Raw genomic sequence first — 15,051 nt, 5'->3', positions numbered from 1 at the left:
GGGGAATTCCTCAATCCCGATATCCCGGGGAATTCCTCATTCCCGAAATCCCGGGGTTCTCCCTCATTCCCGATATCCCACGGGAATTCCTCATTCCCGATATCCCGGGGAATTCCTCATTCCCGATATCCCGGGGAATTCCTCAATCCCGATATCCCACGGGAATTCCTCAATCCCGATATCCCACGGGAATTCCTCATTCCCGATATCCCGGGGAATTCCTCATTCCCGATATCCCGGGGAATTCCTCACTCCCGATATCCCGGGGCTCTCCCTCAATCCCGATATCCCACGGGAATTCCTCATTCCCGAAATCCCGGGGTTCTCCCCTCCCCCTCATTATCCATGGGGTCCCACCCCGGCCACGCCCCCTCCCCACTGACCCCGCCCCCTTAATTAACCCCGCCCCGCGCATGCGCATAAAAAGCGCGCGCGGCAGAACGCGGACTCCAACTCCCGTGAACCCCCGCGCGGCGGGCCGGGGGCCGGGCCCCGCGCTGATTGGACGCCGCGGGGCGGTGCCGCGCGCTGATTGGCTGCCGCCGAGGTTTGAACGGGCGCGCGGCGGGCTCCGCCCTCTGCCGGCGGGCGGCGGAGCAGCAGCGCAGCGTGAGCGGGGGGGGGCGCGGCCCGCGGGGATTTGGGGCAATTTGGGGGTCCCGAAGGGGGAATTTGGGGGGCTGAGACCCCCTCGGGGAGCCGGGGGAGCTGGGGAGGGTGCGGCGAGAGGCAGGGAGCCCTGTGGGCCGCGGTGAGGGCAGAGAGGGGAAGGCCGCGGGACGCCTGAGGGGGTGGGGGGGGTCAGGGCCTCCGTGAGGGGCAAGGAGTGAGGGGGGGGGGGCTGGAAATGGGGCTGGGGTCCCTGGGGTGTCAGAAAGTGGGGTCGGGGGGTGTTCTGACCCCTTTAAGGGGGTTCGGGAATGGGGCTGGGGGCTTGGGGGTGGGTGAGGAATGGGGCTGGAGACCCCCAGAGGGGCTGGGGGTCCCTGGGGAGTCAGAAATTGGAGCTGGGGGGGCTCTGAGGGGGCAAAGTGGGGCTGGGGTGTTTGGGAATCTGGGGGGTTTTGGGGGTCTGGGGGGTGTTTGGGAGTCTCTGGTATTGGGATCTCTGGGTTTGGGAGTTTTGGGATCTCTGGGTTTGGGGATTTGGGGGTCTCTGGGTTTGGGGATTTAGGGGTCTCTGGGTTTGGGGGATTTTGGGGTCTCTGGGTTTGGGGGATTTTGGGGTCTCTGGGTTTGGGGGGTTTTGGGCTCTCTGGGTTTGAGGATTTTGGGGACTCTGGGTTTGGGGGATTTTGGGGACTCTGGGTTTGGGGGATTTTGGGGTCTCTGGGTTTGGGAGTTTTGGGGTCTCTGGGTTTGGGGATTTTGGGTTCTCTGGGTTTGGGAGTTTTGGGGTCTCTGGGTTTGGGGATTTTGGGGTCTCTGGGTTTGGGGGATTTTGGGATCTCTGGGTTTGGGAGTTTTGGGGTCTCTGGGTTTGGGAGTTTTGGGGTCTCTGGGTTTGGGGATTTTGGGGTCTCTGGGTTTGGGAGTTTTGGGGTCTCTGGGTTTGGGGATTTTGGGGTCTCTGGGTTTGGGGGATTTTGGGGTCTCTGGGTTTGGGAGTTTTGGGATCTCTGGGTTTGGGGATTTTGGGGTCTCTGGGTTTGGGGGATTTTGGGGTCTCTGGGTTTGGGGGATTTGGGGGTCTCTGGGTTTGGGAGTTTTGGGGTCTCTGGGTTTGAGGATTTTGGGGTCTCTGGGTTTGGGGATTTAGGAGTCTCTGAGTTTAATGTTCTGCAGGTTTGGGGGCCTCTGGGGGTCTCACACCTCCCCTTGCCCCCCCCCAGCCCCTCCTCACATCACAGCCCCTCAGGAGAAGCCCCGGGATGGACGGGAAGGACGGGAAAGATGGGAATGACGGAACCACGGACGGCTGGGCCGGCATCGAGGAGCGCCTGGAGAAGATCCAGGTGAGCCAGGGAGGGGCTGAGCTCTCCTTCCCACGGGAAAACCTCGGGATGCTGCCAGGGAGAACTGGGGAATTCTGCACTGGGGTCCGAAGAAAATCTCTGGGTCCCAATGTGGGATCTCTGTGGGGTTCTGAGCTGCTTCTGGCTCCTTCTTTTCCCAGGAAATGCCCCCTGAGGTGCCCAGTTGTGATCCCAAATCCCTCTTTGATGAGGAGACAGTCCTGGAAGGGCTCAGTTCTGATCCCAAATCCTTTTTTTCCTGTTAGATGTCCTTGGAGGGAGCTCAGTTGTGATCCCAAACCCCCTTTTTTCCCAGGAAACGTCCCCTAAGTTGCCCAATTCTGATCCCAAATCCTTTTTTCCCCATGGAACACCCCTTGAGGTGCCCAGTTGTGATCCCAAACCTCTGTTTTTCCCAGGAAACGTCCCCTAAGTTTCCCAATTCTGATCCCAAATCCCTTTTTTCCCCATTAATTGACTCTGGAGGAACTCAGGTGTGATCCCAAACCCCTTTTTTTCCCGGGAAATGTCCCCTAGGTTGCCCAGTTGTGATCCCAATCCTCTCTTTTCCCCAGGAAAGCCTCGGCAGCCGCTCGGCCCCGCGCTCCCGCCGCGTCCAGCTGTGCGACCGCGCCCTTCGCTCCTGCGTGGCCGAGCTGGCCCGGCCCGGGGGGCTGCCAGCCCACGGCTCCCAGCTGCTGACCCTGGCCCAGGAGGCCACCAACACCTACCTGAGCCTGGTCCCCGACCCCCCTCACCTGTACCTGGAGAGAATCCTGTTCCACGTGCTGCGCAACGCCGCGGGCTGGGCCGGGATCCACACCTGGAGCGCGGCCGAGCTGCTGCGGGAGCGGCTGCGGCGCTGCCGCCGCCGCGACGCCGACTGGGCCGGGGTGACCCGCGGCGCTTTCGGGCTGCTGTGGCGAGCGGCGGCCGAGCTGGCCGGGCCAGAGAGGCCTCGAGAGGAGGGCAGGGCGGTGCTGAGCGCCCGGCTGCGCTCCCTGCGCTTCCTGCTGCTCTTGGAATCGGAGGAGCCGCCGCCGCAACGCTCGCCTCGGGAATCTTTCCGCCCGCCGTTCTTCGCCTCGTGCACCGCCCAGCACACCGCCAGCGCCGCCGCGCTCTACGAGGCACAGAGAGCTCCCTGCCCGCTGTTCCTGGCCAGGCAGCTGCGGGAGCGGCTGCTGGAAGCGCTGTGGGACGAGGCTCGGCGGCCTCCGGATCTCGGCAGTTCCCTGTGCTGCCTGGAGCTCACCCTGGAGTGCTGCCGCCGCCTCTGCAAAGCCCGGCGGCACCGCGAGGCTCTGGACCTGCTGGGGGATTCCAGGGGGTTTTTGGGAGCTGGGAATTCTCTGGGAGCCCCCCTGGAGCTGCTGGAGGCCGGGATCCAGCTCAGCTGGGCGCTGCTCAAAGGCGGGGCCGGGCTCCGAGCCGTGGGATCGGCGTTGTGCCGGGCGGGAGCGGCGCTGGCGGCGGAACCTTCCGGAAGGATTCTGCGGGTGCTGCTGGAGTGCTCCCAGTTTGTGCTGGCGCAGCTCGGGGAGGCGCTGAGGAAGAGCCAGGAGCTGCCCCTCGGCCTCCAGGAGCTTCCTGGGATTTGTGCCTTCTCCCAGGGCCACGGGCGGGCGCTGCGGCAGCTGCTGGCCCAGGTGAGGAGGAGGAGGAGGAGGAGCAGCTCTGGGATCAGGATTTCCTGGGATCAGGATTCCCTGGAATCCTGGAGGTCCCAGCCCTGGCAGCAGCTCCTGGACTTTGGGGAATCCCAAATCCCGCTTTTCCCTTTCCCAGAGCCATCCCAGTAGGAGCTCCTGGAGTTGCTGAACCTCCAGATCCCTCTTTCCCTATTCCCAGCATTCCCAAATCCCATTTTTCCCATTCCCAGGGTCCATTCCCTGACCCCATTCCCAAATCCCATTTTTCCCATTCCCAGGGTCCATTCCCTGACCCCATTCCCAAATCCCATTTTTCCCATTCCCTGACCCCATTCCCTGACCCCATTCCCTGACCCCATTCCCTGACCCCATTCCTTGACCCCATTCCCAAATCCCATTTTTCCCATTCCCTGACCCCATTCCCTGACCCCATTCCCTGACCCCATTCCCTGACCCCATTCCCAAATCCCGTTTTTCCCATTCCCTGACCCCATTCCCAAATCCCGTTTTTCCCATTCCCAGGGTCCATTCCCTGACCCCATTCCCAAATCCCGTTTTTCCCATTCCCAGGTCCCTCCTGACTCCATCCAGGAGCAGGTGATGGTGAAGCAGCTGCTGTTCCACAGCCTCCAGCTCTTCTCCAACGCCATCCACGAGATATTCCAGCGCTCCCAGGTATCCCAGGGAACGGATCCAGGTCCTTCAGGGGGCTGGGAGCCTCTCCCGTGGGATGTGGGGCTGGAATGTTGGGATTGAGTCACCCTGAAAAGGTTCTGGGGGTTCTGGAAGCTTCTCCCATGGAATGTGGGGCTGGAATTTTGGGGTTGAGGTGCCCTGAGGGGTTCTGGAAGCTTCTCCCGTGGGATGTGGGGCTGGAATTTTGGGGTTGAGTCGCCCTGAAAAGGTTCTGGGGGTTCTGGAAGCTTCTCCCGTGGGATTTGGGGCTGGAATGTTGGGGTTGAGTCACCCTGAAAAGGTTCTGGGGGTTCTGGAAGCTTCTCCCATGGAATGTGGGGCTGGAATTTTGGGGTTGAGGTGCCCTGAGGGGTTCTGGAAACTTCTCCCATGAGATGTGGGGCTGGAATTTTGGGATTGAGTCACCCTGAAAAGGTTCTGGGGGTTCTGGAAGCTTCTCCCGTGGGATGTGGGGCTGGAATGTTGGGGTTGAGTCACCCTGAAAAGGTTCTGGGGGTTCTGGAAGCTTCTCCCGTGGGATGTGGGGCTGGAATTTTGGGATTGAGGTGCCCTGAGGGGTTCTGGAAGCTTCTCCCGTGGGATGTGGGGCTGGAATGTTGGGTGTGTGGGACCTTGGAACGTCCCCTGTGGGTCTGGGGTCCCGGCTGAGCCCCGGGGTCCCCGCAGCCCTCGGGGTGGCCGGAGCTGCCGCAGGTGACCGGGAGCTGTGTCCGGAGCGTCACCTGGATGCTGGAGGGGCTGGAGGGGCTGCCCGAGGCCGAGAGCGGCAAATTCCTCGATGTCACCGGTCAGTGGCACCCCCTGTCCCTGTCCCCAGTGGTCAGTGGCACCCCCTGTCCCCATCCCCAGTGGTCAGTGGCACCCCCTGTCCCTGTCCCCAGTGGTCAGTGGCACCCCCTGTCCCTGTCCCCAGTGGTCAGTGGCACCCCCTGTCCCTGTCCCCAGTGGTCAGTGGCACCCCCTGTCCCTGTCCCCAGTGGTCAGTGGCACCCCCAGGGCTCTGTCCCCATCCTGGCTGTCCAGGGGTCACTCCATGTCTGGGGGTTTGGGGTCACTCTGTGTCCAGGGGTCACTCTGTGTCCGGGGATTGGGGGTCACTCCAGGGGTTTGGGGTCACTCTGTGTCCAGGGGTCACTCTGTGTCCAGGGGTTTGGGGTCACTCTGTGTCCAGGGGTTTGGGGTCACTCCATGTCCAGGGGTCACTCTGTGTCCGGGGGTTTGGGGTCACTCTGTGTCCAGGGGTCACTCTGTGTCCGGGTGTTGGGGTCACTCTGTGTCTGGGGGTTTGGGGTCACTCCGTGTCTGGGGGTTGGGGTCACTCTGTGTCCAGGGGTCACTCTGTGTCCAGGGGTCACTCTGTGTCCGGGGTTTGGGGTCACTCTGTGTCCAGGGGTCACTCCATGTCCAGGGGTCACTCCGTGTCCGGGGTTTGGGGTCACTCTGTGTCCAGGGGTTGGGGTCACTCTGTGTCCAGGGGTCACTCCGTGTCCGGGGATTGGGGTCACTCCGTGTCCGGGGTTTGGGGTCACTCCGTGTCCCCCAATCCCATCGGTCACTCCGGCCCCTCCGGACACAGCTGTGGCCACCTTCCGCCTGGGCCAGGCCTTCCTGAGCCGGAACGTTCCGGAAGCGGCCGGAGCCGTGTGCGAGCCCTTCTGCCGGGCAGTGCTGACCAGCCACGGCTACGGCCGGCCCGGAGTCACCCCTGAGCGGGTACTGGGAGTACTGGGAGTACTGGGATGGGGCACTGGGGGTACTGGGATGGGGTGGTGGGGTACAGGGATGGGTTATGGGGTCACTGGGAGGGGTTATGGGGTCACTGGGATCTCTGGGATGGTTTATGGGGTCACTGGGATGGGTTATGGGGTCACTGGGATGGGTTATGGGGTCACTGGGATGGGTTATGGGGTCACTGGGGTCACTGGGATGGGTTATGGGGTCACTGGGATGGGTTATGGGGTCACTGGGATGGGGCACTGGGGTCACTGGGATGGGTTATGGGGTCTCTGGGATGGGTTATGGGGTCACTGGGATGGGTTATGGGGTCACTGGGATGGGTTATGGGGTCACTGGGATCGCTGGGATGGGTTATGGGGTCAATGGGATGGGTTATGGGGTCACTGGGATGGTTTATGGGATCACTGGGATCAGTGGGATGGGTTATGGGGTCAATGGGATGGGTTTTGGGGTCACTGGGATGGGTTATGGGGTCACTGGGATCGCTGGGATGGGTTATGGGGTCAGTGGGATGGGTTATGGGGTCACTGGGATCAGTGGGATGGGTTATGGGGTCTCTGGGATGGGTTATGGGGTCAGTGGGATGGGTTATGGGGTCAATGGGATGGGTTATGGGGTCACTGGGATGGGTTATGGGGTCACTGGGATTGCTGGGATGGGTTATGGGGTCACTGGGATGGTTTATGGGATCACTGGGAGCACTGGGATGGTTTATGGGATCACTGGGATGGGTTATGGGGTCAGTGGGATGGGTTATGGGGTAATGGGATGGTTTATGGAGTCACTGGGATGGTTTATGGGATCACTGGATCACTGGGATGGTTTATGGGATCACTGGGATGGTTTATGGGATCTCTGGGATGGTTTATGGGGTAATGGGATGGTTTATGGGATCACTGGGATGGTTTATGGGGTCACTGGGATGGTTTATGGGATCACTGGGACCTCTGGGATGGTTTATGGGATCTCTGGGATGGTTTATGGGGTAATGGGATGGTTTATGGGATCACTGGTATGGTTTATGGGATCTCTGGGATGGTTTATGGGATCTCTGGGATGGTTTATGGGGTCACTGGGATGGTTTATGGGATCTCTGGGATCACTGGGATGGTTTATGGGGTCTCTGGGATGGTTTGTGGGATCCTGGATCCCGACACCGTTCCCGCAGCTCCACCGGTGTTTCCGGCTGTGGGTGGAGAGCTGGCGCTGCCGGCAGCGGGAGCGGCGGGCGCTGGACGCTGTGGCCCAGTGGCTGCTGGCCCTGGGGACACATTCCCAGCATGGACAGGTAATTCCTGGGATTGGGGACATTCCTGGGGATCAGGGACACATTCCCAGCATGGACAGGTAATTCCTGGGATTGGGGACATTCCTGGGATTGGGGACACATTCCTGGGATTGGGGACATTCCCAGGGATCAGGGACACATTCCTGGGATCAGGGACACATTCCTGGGATCAGGGACACATTCCCAGCATGGCCAGGTAATTCCTGGGGTTGGGGACATTCCTGGGATCAGGGACACATTCCTGGGATCAGGGACACATTCCTGGGGATCAGGGACACATTCCTGGGGATCAGGGACACATTCCTGGGGATCAGGGACACATTCCTGGGATCAGGGACACATTCCTGGGATTGGTGACACATTCCTGGGATCAGGGACACATTCCTGGGATTAGTGACACATTCCCGGGGATCAGGGACACATTCCCAGCATGGACAGGTTATTCCCAGAGATCAGGGACACATTCCTGGGGACTGGTGACCCATTCCCGGGGACTGGTGACCCATTCCCGGGGATTGCTGACCCATTCCCGGGGATTGGTGACCCATTCCCGGGGACTGGTGACACATTCCCGGGGATTGGTGACCCATTCCCGGGGATTGGTGACCCATTCCCAGGGATTGGTGACCCATTCCCGGGGATTGGTGACCCATTCCCAGGGATTGGTGACCCATTCCCGGCATTCCCAGCCCTTCCCAGCCCCGCTGGCCGAGCCGGTGGCGCTCTGGGCCAGGATCAAAACGGAGGCGGCCAAACGGGGAGCGGAGGAGCTGCGGCTGTGGTGAGGGAGCTGGGAATGGGGAATTGGGAATGGGGGAATTGGGAATGGGGGATTGGGAATGGGGGAATGGGAATGGGGAACTGGGAATGGGGGACTGGGAATGGGGGACTGGGAATGGGGGATTGGGAATGGGGGATTGGGAATGGGGGATTGGGAATGGGGGAATGGGAATGGGGGATTGGGAATGGGGGATTGGGAATGGGGGACTGGGAATGGGGGAATGGGGGATTGGGAATGGGGGATTGGGAATGGGGGATTGGGATGGGGGATTGGGAATGGGGGATTGGGAATGGGGGATTGGGAATGGGGAACTGGGAATGGGGAACTGGGAATGGGGGATTGGGATGGGGGAATGGGAATGGGGAATTCGGAGGGGAGGATTGGGATAAGGAGAATGGGGTGGGAGGGATTGGAGGGATGGGATGAGGGGGTTTGGATTGGAGGGATTGGGATGGGGAATTGGGATTGGAGGGATGAGGGATCAGAATTGGGATAGGAGGGATGGGATTGGGGATCAGGATTGGGACAGGAGGGATGGGATGAGGGGGTTTGGATTGGAGGGATTGGGATGGGGAATTGGGATTGGAAGAATGGGGGGATTGGGATGGGATGGAGAATTGGGACAGGAGGGATGGGATGGGGGATTGGGATAGGAGGGATGGGATGGGGATCAGGATTGGGATTGGGATAGGAGGGATGGGGTGGGGAATTGGGACAGGAGGGATGGGATGGGGGATTGGGATTGGAGGGATGGGGGATCAGGATTGGGATAGGAGGGATGGGATGGGGATTTGGGATTGGGACAGGAGGGATGGGATGGGGATTTGGATTGGGACAGGAGGGATGGGATGGAGATTTGGGATGGGATGGAGATTTGGGATGGGATGGAGATTTGGGATGGGATCCCGTCCCCCCTCACCTCCCGCTCCGTCCCCGCTGGCAGGACCCTGCGGGATGCCCTGGATTCCCATTCCCATTCCCGGCTCCTGCCCGGGGCCGCCGTGCCGGGGCTGCTCCTGGCCGAGCTCCGCGCCTACAAATCCCTGCGGAGCCCCACGGCAGCCGAGCGCTACGGGGTGATCTGTGACCTGCTGGGAACGGGGGATCCCGAGGGAACGGGGGATCCCGAGGGAACGGTGGATCCCGAGGGAATGGTGGATCCCGAGGGAATGGCGGATCCCGGCCGGAGCCTGCCCAGGGCGGTGGCGCTGCTGGAGCTGGCGCAGCTGCTCTGCAGCCACAGCTTCGCCCCCCACACTGACTGGTGGGTGCCCAAATCCCAGCCCACATCCCAAATCCCAGCCCACATCCCAAATCCCAGCCCACATCCCAAATCCCATCCCAAATCCCATCCTGTCCTTGTTCCCATCCCAAATCCCATCCCAGATCCCACTGATCCCATCCCAAATCCCATCTCAGATCCCATCCCGTCCTGTCCCTGTTCCCATCCCAAATCCCACCCCATCCTATTGATCCCATCCCTGATCCCCATCCCAATCTCTCATCCCCATCCCATCCCAGTCCTGATCCCATTCCTGATCCTGTTCCTCCATCCCAATCCCAATCCCAGTCCCAAATCCCATTTCCCCATCCCAATCCCCCCATCCCATTCCCCAACCCCATTCCTGGGATTTTGGGAGCCATTCCCGTTATTTTGGGGTTGATTCCCGGGATTTTTGGAATCCCTGTCCCTGCAGCTCCGCCCTGGACGCCATCCAGGAGTCCCTGAGGCTGCTGGAGGCGCTGGCCCAGAATTCCCAAGCCCAGAATTCCCAAATCCGGGATCAGCTCCTGGACGAGCGCGCCCAGGCCCTGCTCTGGCTCCACATCTGCACCCTGGAGGCCCTCATGGAAAAGGTGGGTGGGATTTTCCCGGGATTTTGGGGAATCCTGGAGTTCCCAGCTCATCCCAAACCCTTCCCAGGGTGATTTTCCCGGGATTTTGCGGAATCCTGGAGTTCCCAGCTCATCCCAAACCCTTCCCAGGGTGATTTTCCCGGGATTTTGGGGAATCCTGGAGTTCCCAGCTCATCCCAAACCCTTCCCAGGGTGATTTTCCTGGGATTTTGGGGAAATCCTGGAGTTCCCAGCTCATCCCAAACCCTTCCCAGGATGATTTTCCCAGGATTTTGGGGAATCCTGGAGTTCCTGCATGTCCCAAACCCACTCAGATCCTCAAACTCTTCCCAGGATGATTTTCCTAGGATTTTAGGAAAATCCTGGCGTTCCCAGCTCATCCCAAACCCTTCCCAGGATGATTTTCCTGGGATTTTGGGGAATCCTGGAGTTCCCAGCTCATCCCAAACCCTTCCCAGGATGATTTTCCCAGGATTTTGGGGAATCCTGGAGTTCCTGTGTGTCCCAAACCCTTCCCAGGGTGATTTTCCCGGGATTTTGGGGAATCCTGGCATTCCCAGCTCATCCCAAACCCTTCCCGGGGTGATTTTCCTGGGATTTTGGGGAATCCTGGAGTTCCTGCATGTCTCAAACCCTTCCCAGGATGATTTTCCCAGGATTTTGTGGAATCCTGGAGTTCCTGTGTGTCCCAAACCCACTCAGATCCTCAAACCCTTCCCAGGATGATTTTCCTGGGATTTTGGGGAATCCTGGCATTCCCAGCTCATCCCAAACCCTTCCCAGGATGATTTTCCTGGGATTTTAGGGAATCCTGGAGTTCCTGCATGTCCCAAACCCTTCCCAGGGTGATTTTCCCAGGATTTTGGGGAATCCTGGAGTTCCCATCTCATCCCAAACCCACTCAGATCCTCAAACCCTTCCCAGGATGATTTTCCTGGGATTTTGGGGAATCCTGGCATTCCCAGCTCATCCCAAACCCTTCCCAGGGTGATTTTCCCGGGATTTTGGGGAATCCTGGAGTTCCCAGCTCATCCCAAACCCTTCCCAGGATGATTTTCCCGGGATTTTGGGGAATCCTGGAGTTCCCAGCTCATCCCAAACCCTTCCTAGGATGATTTTCCTGGGATTTTGGGGAATCCTGGCATTCCCAGCTCATCCCAAACCCTTCCCGGGGTGCGATTTTCCTGGGATTTTGGGGATTTTGGGACACTCGACTTTCCCAGGGTGGTTTTCCCGGGATTTTGGGGATTCCCAGCATCCCCAATCCCCTCCCCACATCGTTCCCTCCCCAGAGCGTGGCTCGGGAGCGGCGCGGGCGGCGCCGGAACGCGGAGCTGCCGGATGGATCCGAGGGGAGCGCGGGAGAGCGGCCGGAGCCGCGGGATGGGATCCGCTGCAGCCTCAGCTCCGACAGCGGTGAGGGATTCCTGGGATCAGGGATCCCTGGGATCGGGGATTCCTGGGATCGGGGATTCCCGGGATCGGGGATTCCTGGGATGGGGGAATTCCTGGGATCGGGGATTCCCGGGATCGGGGATTCCTGGGATCGGGGATTCCCGGGATCGGGGATTCCTGGGGTCGGGGATTCCCGGGATCGGGGATTCCCGGGATGGGGGATTCCTGGGATGGGGGATTCCTGGGATGGGGGAGTCCCGGGGTCGGGGATTCCCAGGATTGGGGATTCCCGGGATGGGGGATTCCCGGGATGGGGGATTCCTGGGATGGGGGAGTCCCGGGGTCGGGGATTCCCGGGGTCGGGGATTCCCGGGATCGGGGATTCCCGGGATGGGGGATTCCTGGGATGGGGGATTCCTGGGATGGGGGATTCCTGGGATGGGGGAGTCCCGGGGTCGGGGAGTCCCGGGATGGGGGATTCCCTGGATGGGGGATTCCCGGGATCGGGGATTCCTCGGATTGGGGAGTCCTGGGATTGGGGATTCCCAGAATCAGAGAGAGATTCCCGGGATCAGGGATTCCTGGGATCAGGGATTCCCAGGATCAGGGATTCCTGGATTGAGGATTCCAGGGATCAGGGATTCCTGGGATTGGCCATTCCCAGGATTATGGATTCCTGGGATTGGGGATTCCCAGAATCAGAGAGAGATTCCCAGGATCAGGGATTCCCGGGATCAGGGATTCCTGGGATTGGGGATTTCCGGGATCAGGGATTCCTGGGATTGGCCATTCCCAGGATCAGGGATTCCCGGGATCAGAGAGAGATTCCCGGGATCAGGGATTCCTGGGATCGGGGATTCCCAGGATCAGGGATTCCAGGGATCGGGGATTCCCAGGATCAGGGATTCCCAGGATCAGGGATTCCCGGGATCAGCCATTCCCGGGATCACTGAGGGGATTTTGGGATGAGCGAGGCCTCTGGAAAGTCGGGAAAAGCTTTTCCAGCACCAGCACCGAGCTTTCCCGGGAAGCACCACGACTTTCCCGGGATGATCCCACTTTGGGAAGAGCTTTTTCCCAGGATGATCCCACTTTGGGAAGAGCTTTTTCCCAGGATGATCCCGCTTTGGGAAGAGCTTTTCCCTGGGATGATCCCGCTTTGGGAAGAGCTTTCTCCTGGGATGATCCCTCTTTGGGATGATCCCCCTTTGGGAAGAGCTTTTTCCCGGGATGATCCCGCTTTGGGATGATCCCGCTTTGGGATGATCCCGCTTTGGGATGATCCCACTTTGGGAAGAGCTTTTTCCCAGGATTTCCCACTTTGGGAAGAGCTTTTTCCCGGGATTTCCCGCTTTGGGAAGAGCTTTTTCCTGGGATGATCCCGCTTTGGGAAGAGCTTTTTCCCGGGATTTCCCGCTTTGGGAAGAGCTTTTTCCCAGGATTTCCCACTTTGGGAAGAGCTTTTTCCCGGGATTTCCTGCTTTGGGAAGAGCTTTTTCCCGGGATTTCCCGCTTTGGGAAGAGCTTTTTCCCGGGATTTCCCGCTTTGGGAAGAGCTTTTTCCCGGGATTTCCCGCTTTGGGAAGAGCTTTTTCCCAGGATGATCCTGCTTTGGGAAGAGCTTTTTCCCAGGATGATCCCGCTTTGGGATGATCCCGCTTTGGGAAGAGCTTTTTCCCAGGATGATCCCGCTTTGGGATGATCCCGCTTTGGGATGAGCTTTTTCCCGGGATTTCCCACTTTGGGAAGAGCTTTTTCCCGGGATGATCCCGCTTTGGGAAGAGCTTTTTCCCTGGATTTCCCGCTTTGGGAAGAGCTTTTTCCCTGGATTTCTCCCCCTGCAGCTCTCTCCAAACCCTTGGACGGAGCCGTTTCCCTGTGGGAGCAGCTGCTGCAGAATCCCGGGATTCCGGCGCTGCGCAGCCCGGAGCAGAGCGTGGGCTCCCTGCAGCTGCTGGCCGCGCTCTTCCTCATCCAGGGAAAGGTGATCCCAAATTCCCCGGGATCCCCGGGAGAGAGGGAGGGAGTTCGGGGTGGGGAGGGAGAGGGAAAAAGTTTGGGGTGAGGAAGAGGAAGGGAGAGAGTTTTGGGATGAAGGGAGAGAGGGAAAAGGGTTGGGATGAGGAGGAGGAGGGAGGGGATTTGGGATGAAGGGAGAGAGGGAAAAGGTTTGGGATGAGGAGGAGGAGGGAGGGAATTCAGGGATGAAGAGGAGGGAGGGAAAAGGGTTGGGATGAGGAGGAAGAGGGAGGGAATTTGGGATGAAGGGAGAGAGGGAAAAGGGTTGGGATGTGGAGGAAGAGGGAGGGGATTTGGGATGAAGAGGAGGGAATTTAGGGATGAAGAAGGAGAGAGTTTAGGATGAGGAGGAGGAGGGAATTTGGGATGAGGAAGAGGAGGGAATTTGGGATGAAGAGGAGGGAGGGAAAAGGTTTGGGATGAGGAGGAAGAGGAAGGGAATTCAGGGATGAAGAGGAGAGAATTTGGGATGAGGAAGAGAAAGAGAGAGGGAGTTGAGGATGAGGAGGAAGAGGGAATTTGGGATGAAGGGAGAGAGAGAAAAGGTTTGGGATGAGGAGGAGGAGGGAGGGAATTCAGGGATGAAGAGGAGGGAATTTAGGGATGAAGAAGGAGAGAGTTTAGGATGAGGAGGAGGAGGGAATTTGGGATGAGGAAGAGGAGGGAATTTGGGATGAAGAGGAGGGAGGGAAAAGGTTTGGGATGAGGAGGAGGAGGGAATTTGGGATGAAGAGGAGGGAGGGAAAAGGTTTGGGATGAGGAGGAAGAGGAAGGGAATTCAGGGATGAAGAGGAGAGAATTTGGGATGAGGAAGAGAAAGAGAGAGGGAGTTGAGGATGAGGAGGAAGAGGGAATTTGGGATGAAGGGAGAGAGAGAAAAGGTTTGGGATGAGGAGGAGGAGGGAGGGAATTCAGGGATGAAGAGGAGGGAATTTAGGGATGAAGAAGGAGAGAGTTTAGGATGAGGAGGAGGAGGGAATTTGGGATGAGGAAGAGGAGGGAATTTGGGATGAAGAGGAGGGAGGGAAAAGGTTTGGGATGAGGAGGAGGAGGGAATTTGGGATGAAGAGGAGGGAGGGAAAAGGTTTGGGATGAGGAGGAAGAGGGAGGGAATTCAGGGATGAAGAGGAGGGAATTTAGGGATGAAGAAGGAGAGAGTTTAGGATGAGGAGGAGGAGGGAATTTGGGATGAGGAAGAGGAGGGAATTTGGGATGAAGAGGAGGGAGGGAAAAGGGTTGGGATGAGGAGGAGGAGGGAGGGAATTCAGGGATGAAGAGAAGATAAGAGAATTTGGGATGAGGAAGAGAAAGAGAGAGGGAGTTGAGGATGAGGAGGAAGAGGGAATTTGGGATGAAGGGAGAGAGAGAAAAGGTTTGGGATGAGGAGGAGGAGGGAGGGAATTTAGGGATGAAGCAGGAGGGAGTTCAGGATGAGGAGGAAGAGGGAGGGAATTCAGGGATGAAGAGGAGGGAATTTGGGATGAGGAAGAGGGAATTTAGGGATGAAGAAGGAGGAAGTTTGGGATGATGAAGAGGAGGGAATTTGGGATGAGGAAGAGAAAGAGAGAGGGAGTTGAGGATGAGGAGGAAGAGGGAATTTGGGATGAGGAAAAGGGAGGGAAAAAGCTTGGGATGAAGAGAAGGGAGGGAATTTGGGGATGAAGAGGAGGG

General features: G+C 58.9%; 1 protein-coding gene across 1 annotated transcript in view; it reads left to right on the top strand.

Annotated features, from left to right (window-relative positions):
• The first annotated feature begins 413 nt into the window (after positions 1-413).
• ESPL1 (extra spindle pole bodies like 1, separase) overlaps positions 414-15,051 on the top strand; it is a 47,453-nt gene continuing 32,815 nt past the window's right edge. Inside the window, exons 1-12 of the mRNA XM_058861132.1 lie at positions 414-518; positions 1,833-1,955; positions 2,531-3,604; positions 4,178-4,282; positions 4,970-5,090; positions 5,880-6,016; positions 7,209-7,328; positions 7,988-8,109; positions 9,053-9,373; positions 9,807-9,966; positions 11,259-11,382; positions 13,206-13,345. Coding sequence (XP_058717115.1) covers positions 414-518; positions 1,833-1,955; positions 2,531-3,604; positions 4,178-4,282; positions 4,970-5,090; positions 5,880-6,016; positions 7,209-7,328; positions 7,988-8,109; positions 9,053-9,373; positions 9,807-9,966; positions 11,259-11,382; positions 13,206-13,345 — 2,652 coding nt within the window. The remainder of the gene's footprint in view (positions 519-1,832; positions 1,956-2,530; positions 3,605-4,177; positions 4,283-4,969; positions 5,091-5,879; positions 6,017-7,208; positions 7,329-7,987; positions 8,110-9,052; positions 9,374-9,806; positions 9,967-11,258; positions 11,383-13,205; positions 13,346-15,051) is intronic.

The sequence above is a fragment of the Poecile atricapillus genome, chromosome 35 (genome assembly GCF_030490865.1).
Source record: "Poecile atricapillus isolate bPoeAtr1 chromosome 35, bPoeAtr1.hap1, whole genome shotgun sequence".
Taxonomy (NCBI): Eukaryota; Metazoa; Chordata; class Aves; order Passeriformes; family Paridae; genus Poecile; species Poecile atricapillus.
The sequence above is the reverse complement of the archived record's forward strand: the minus strand, read 5'-3'. Positions and strand labels throughout refer to the sequence as shown.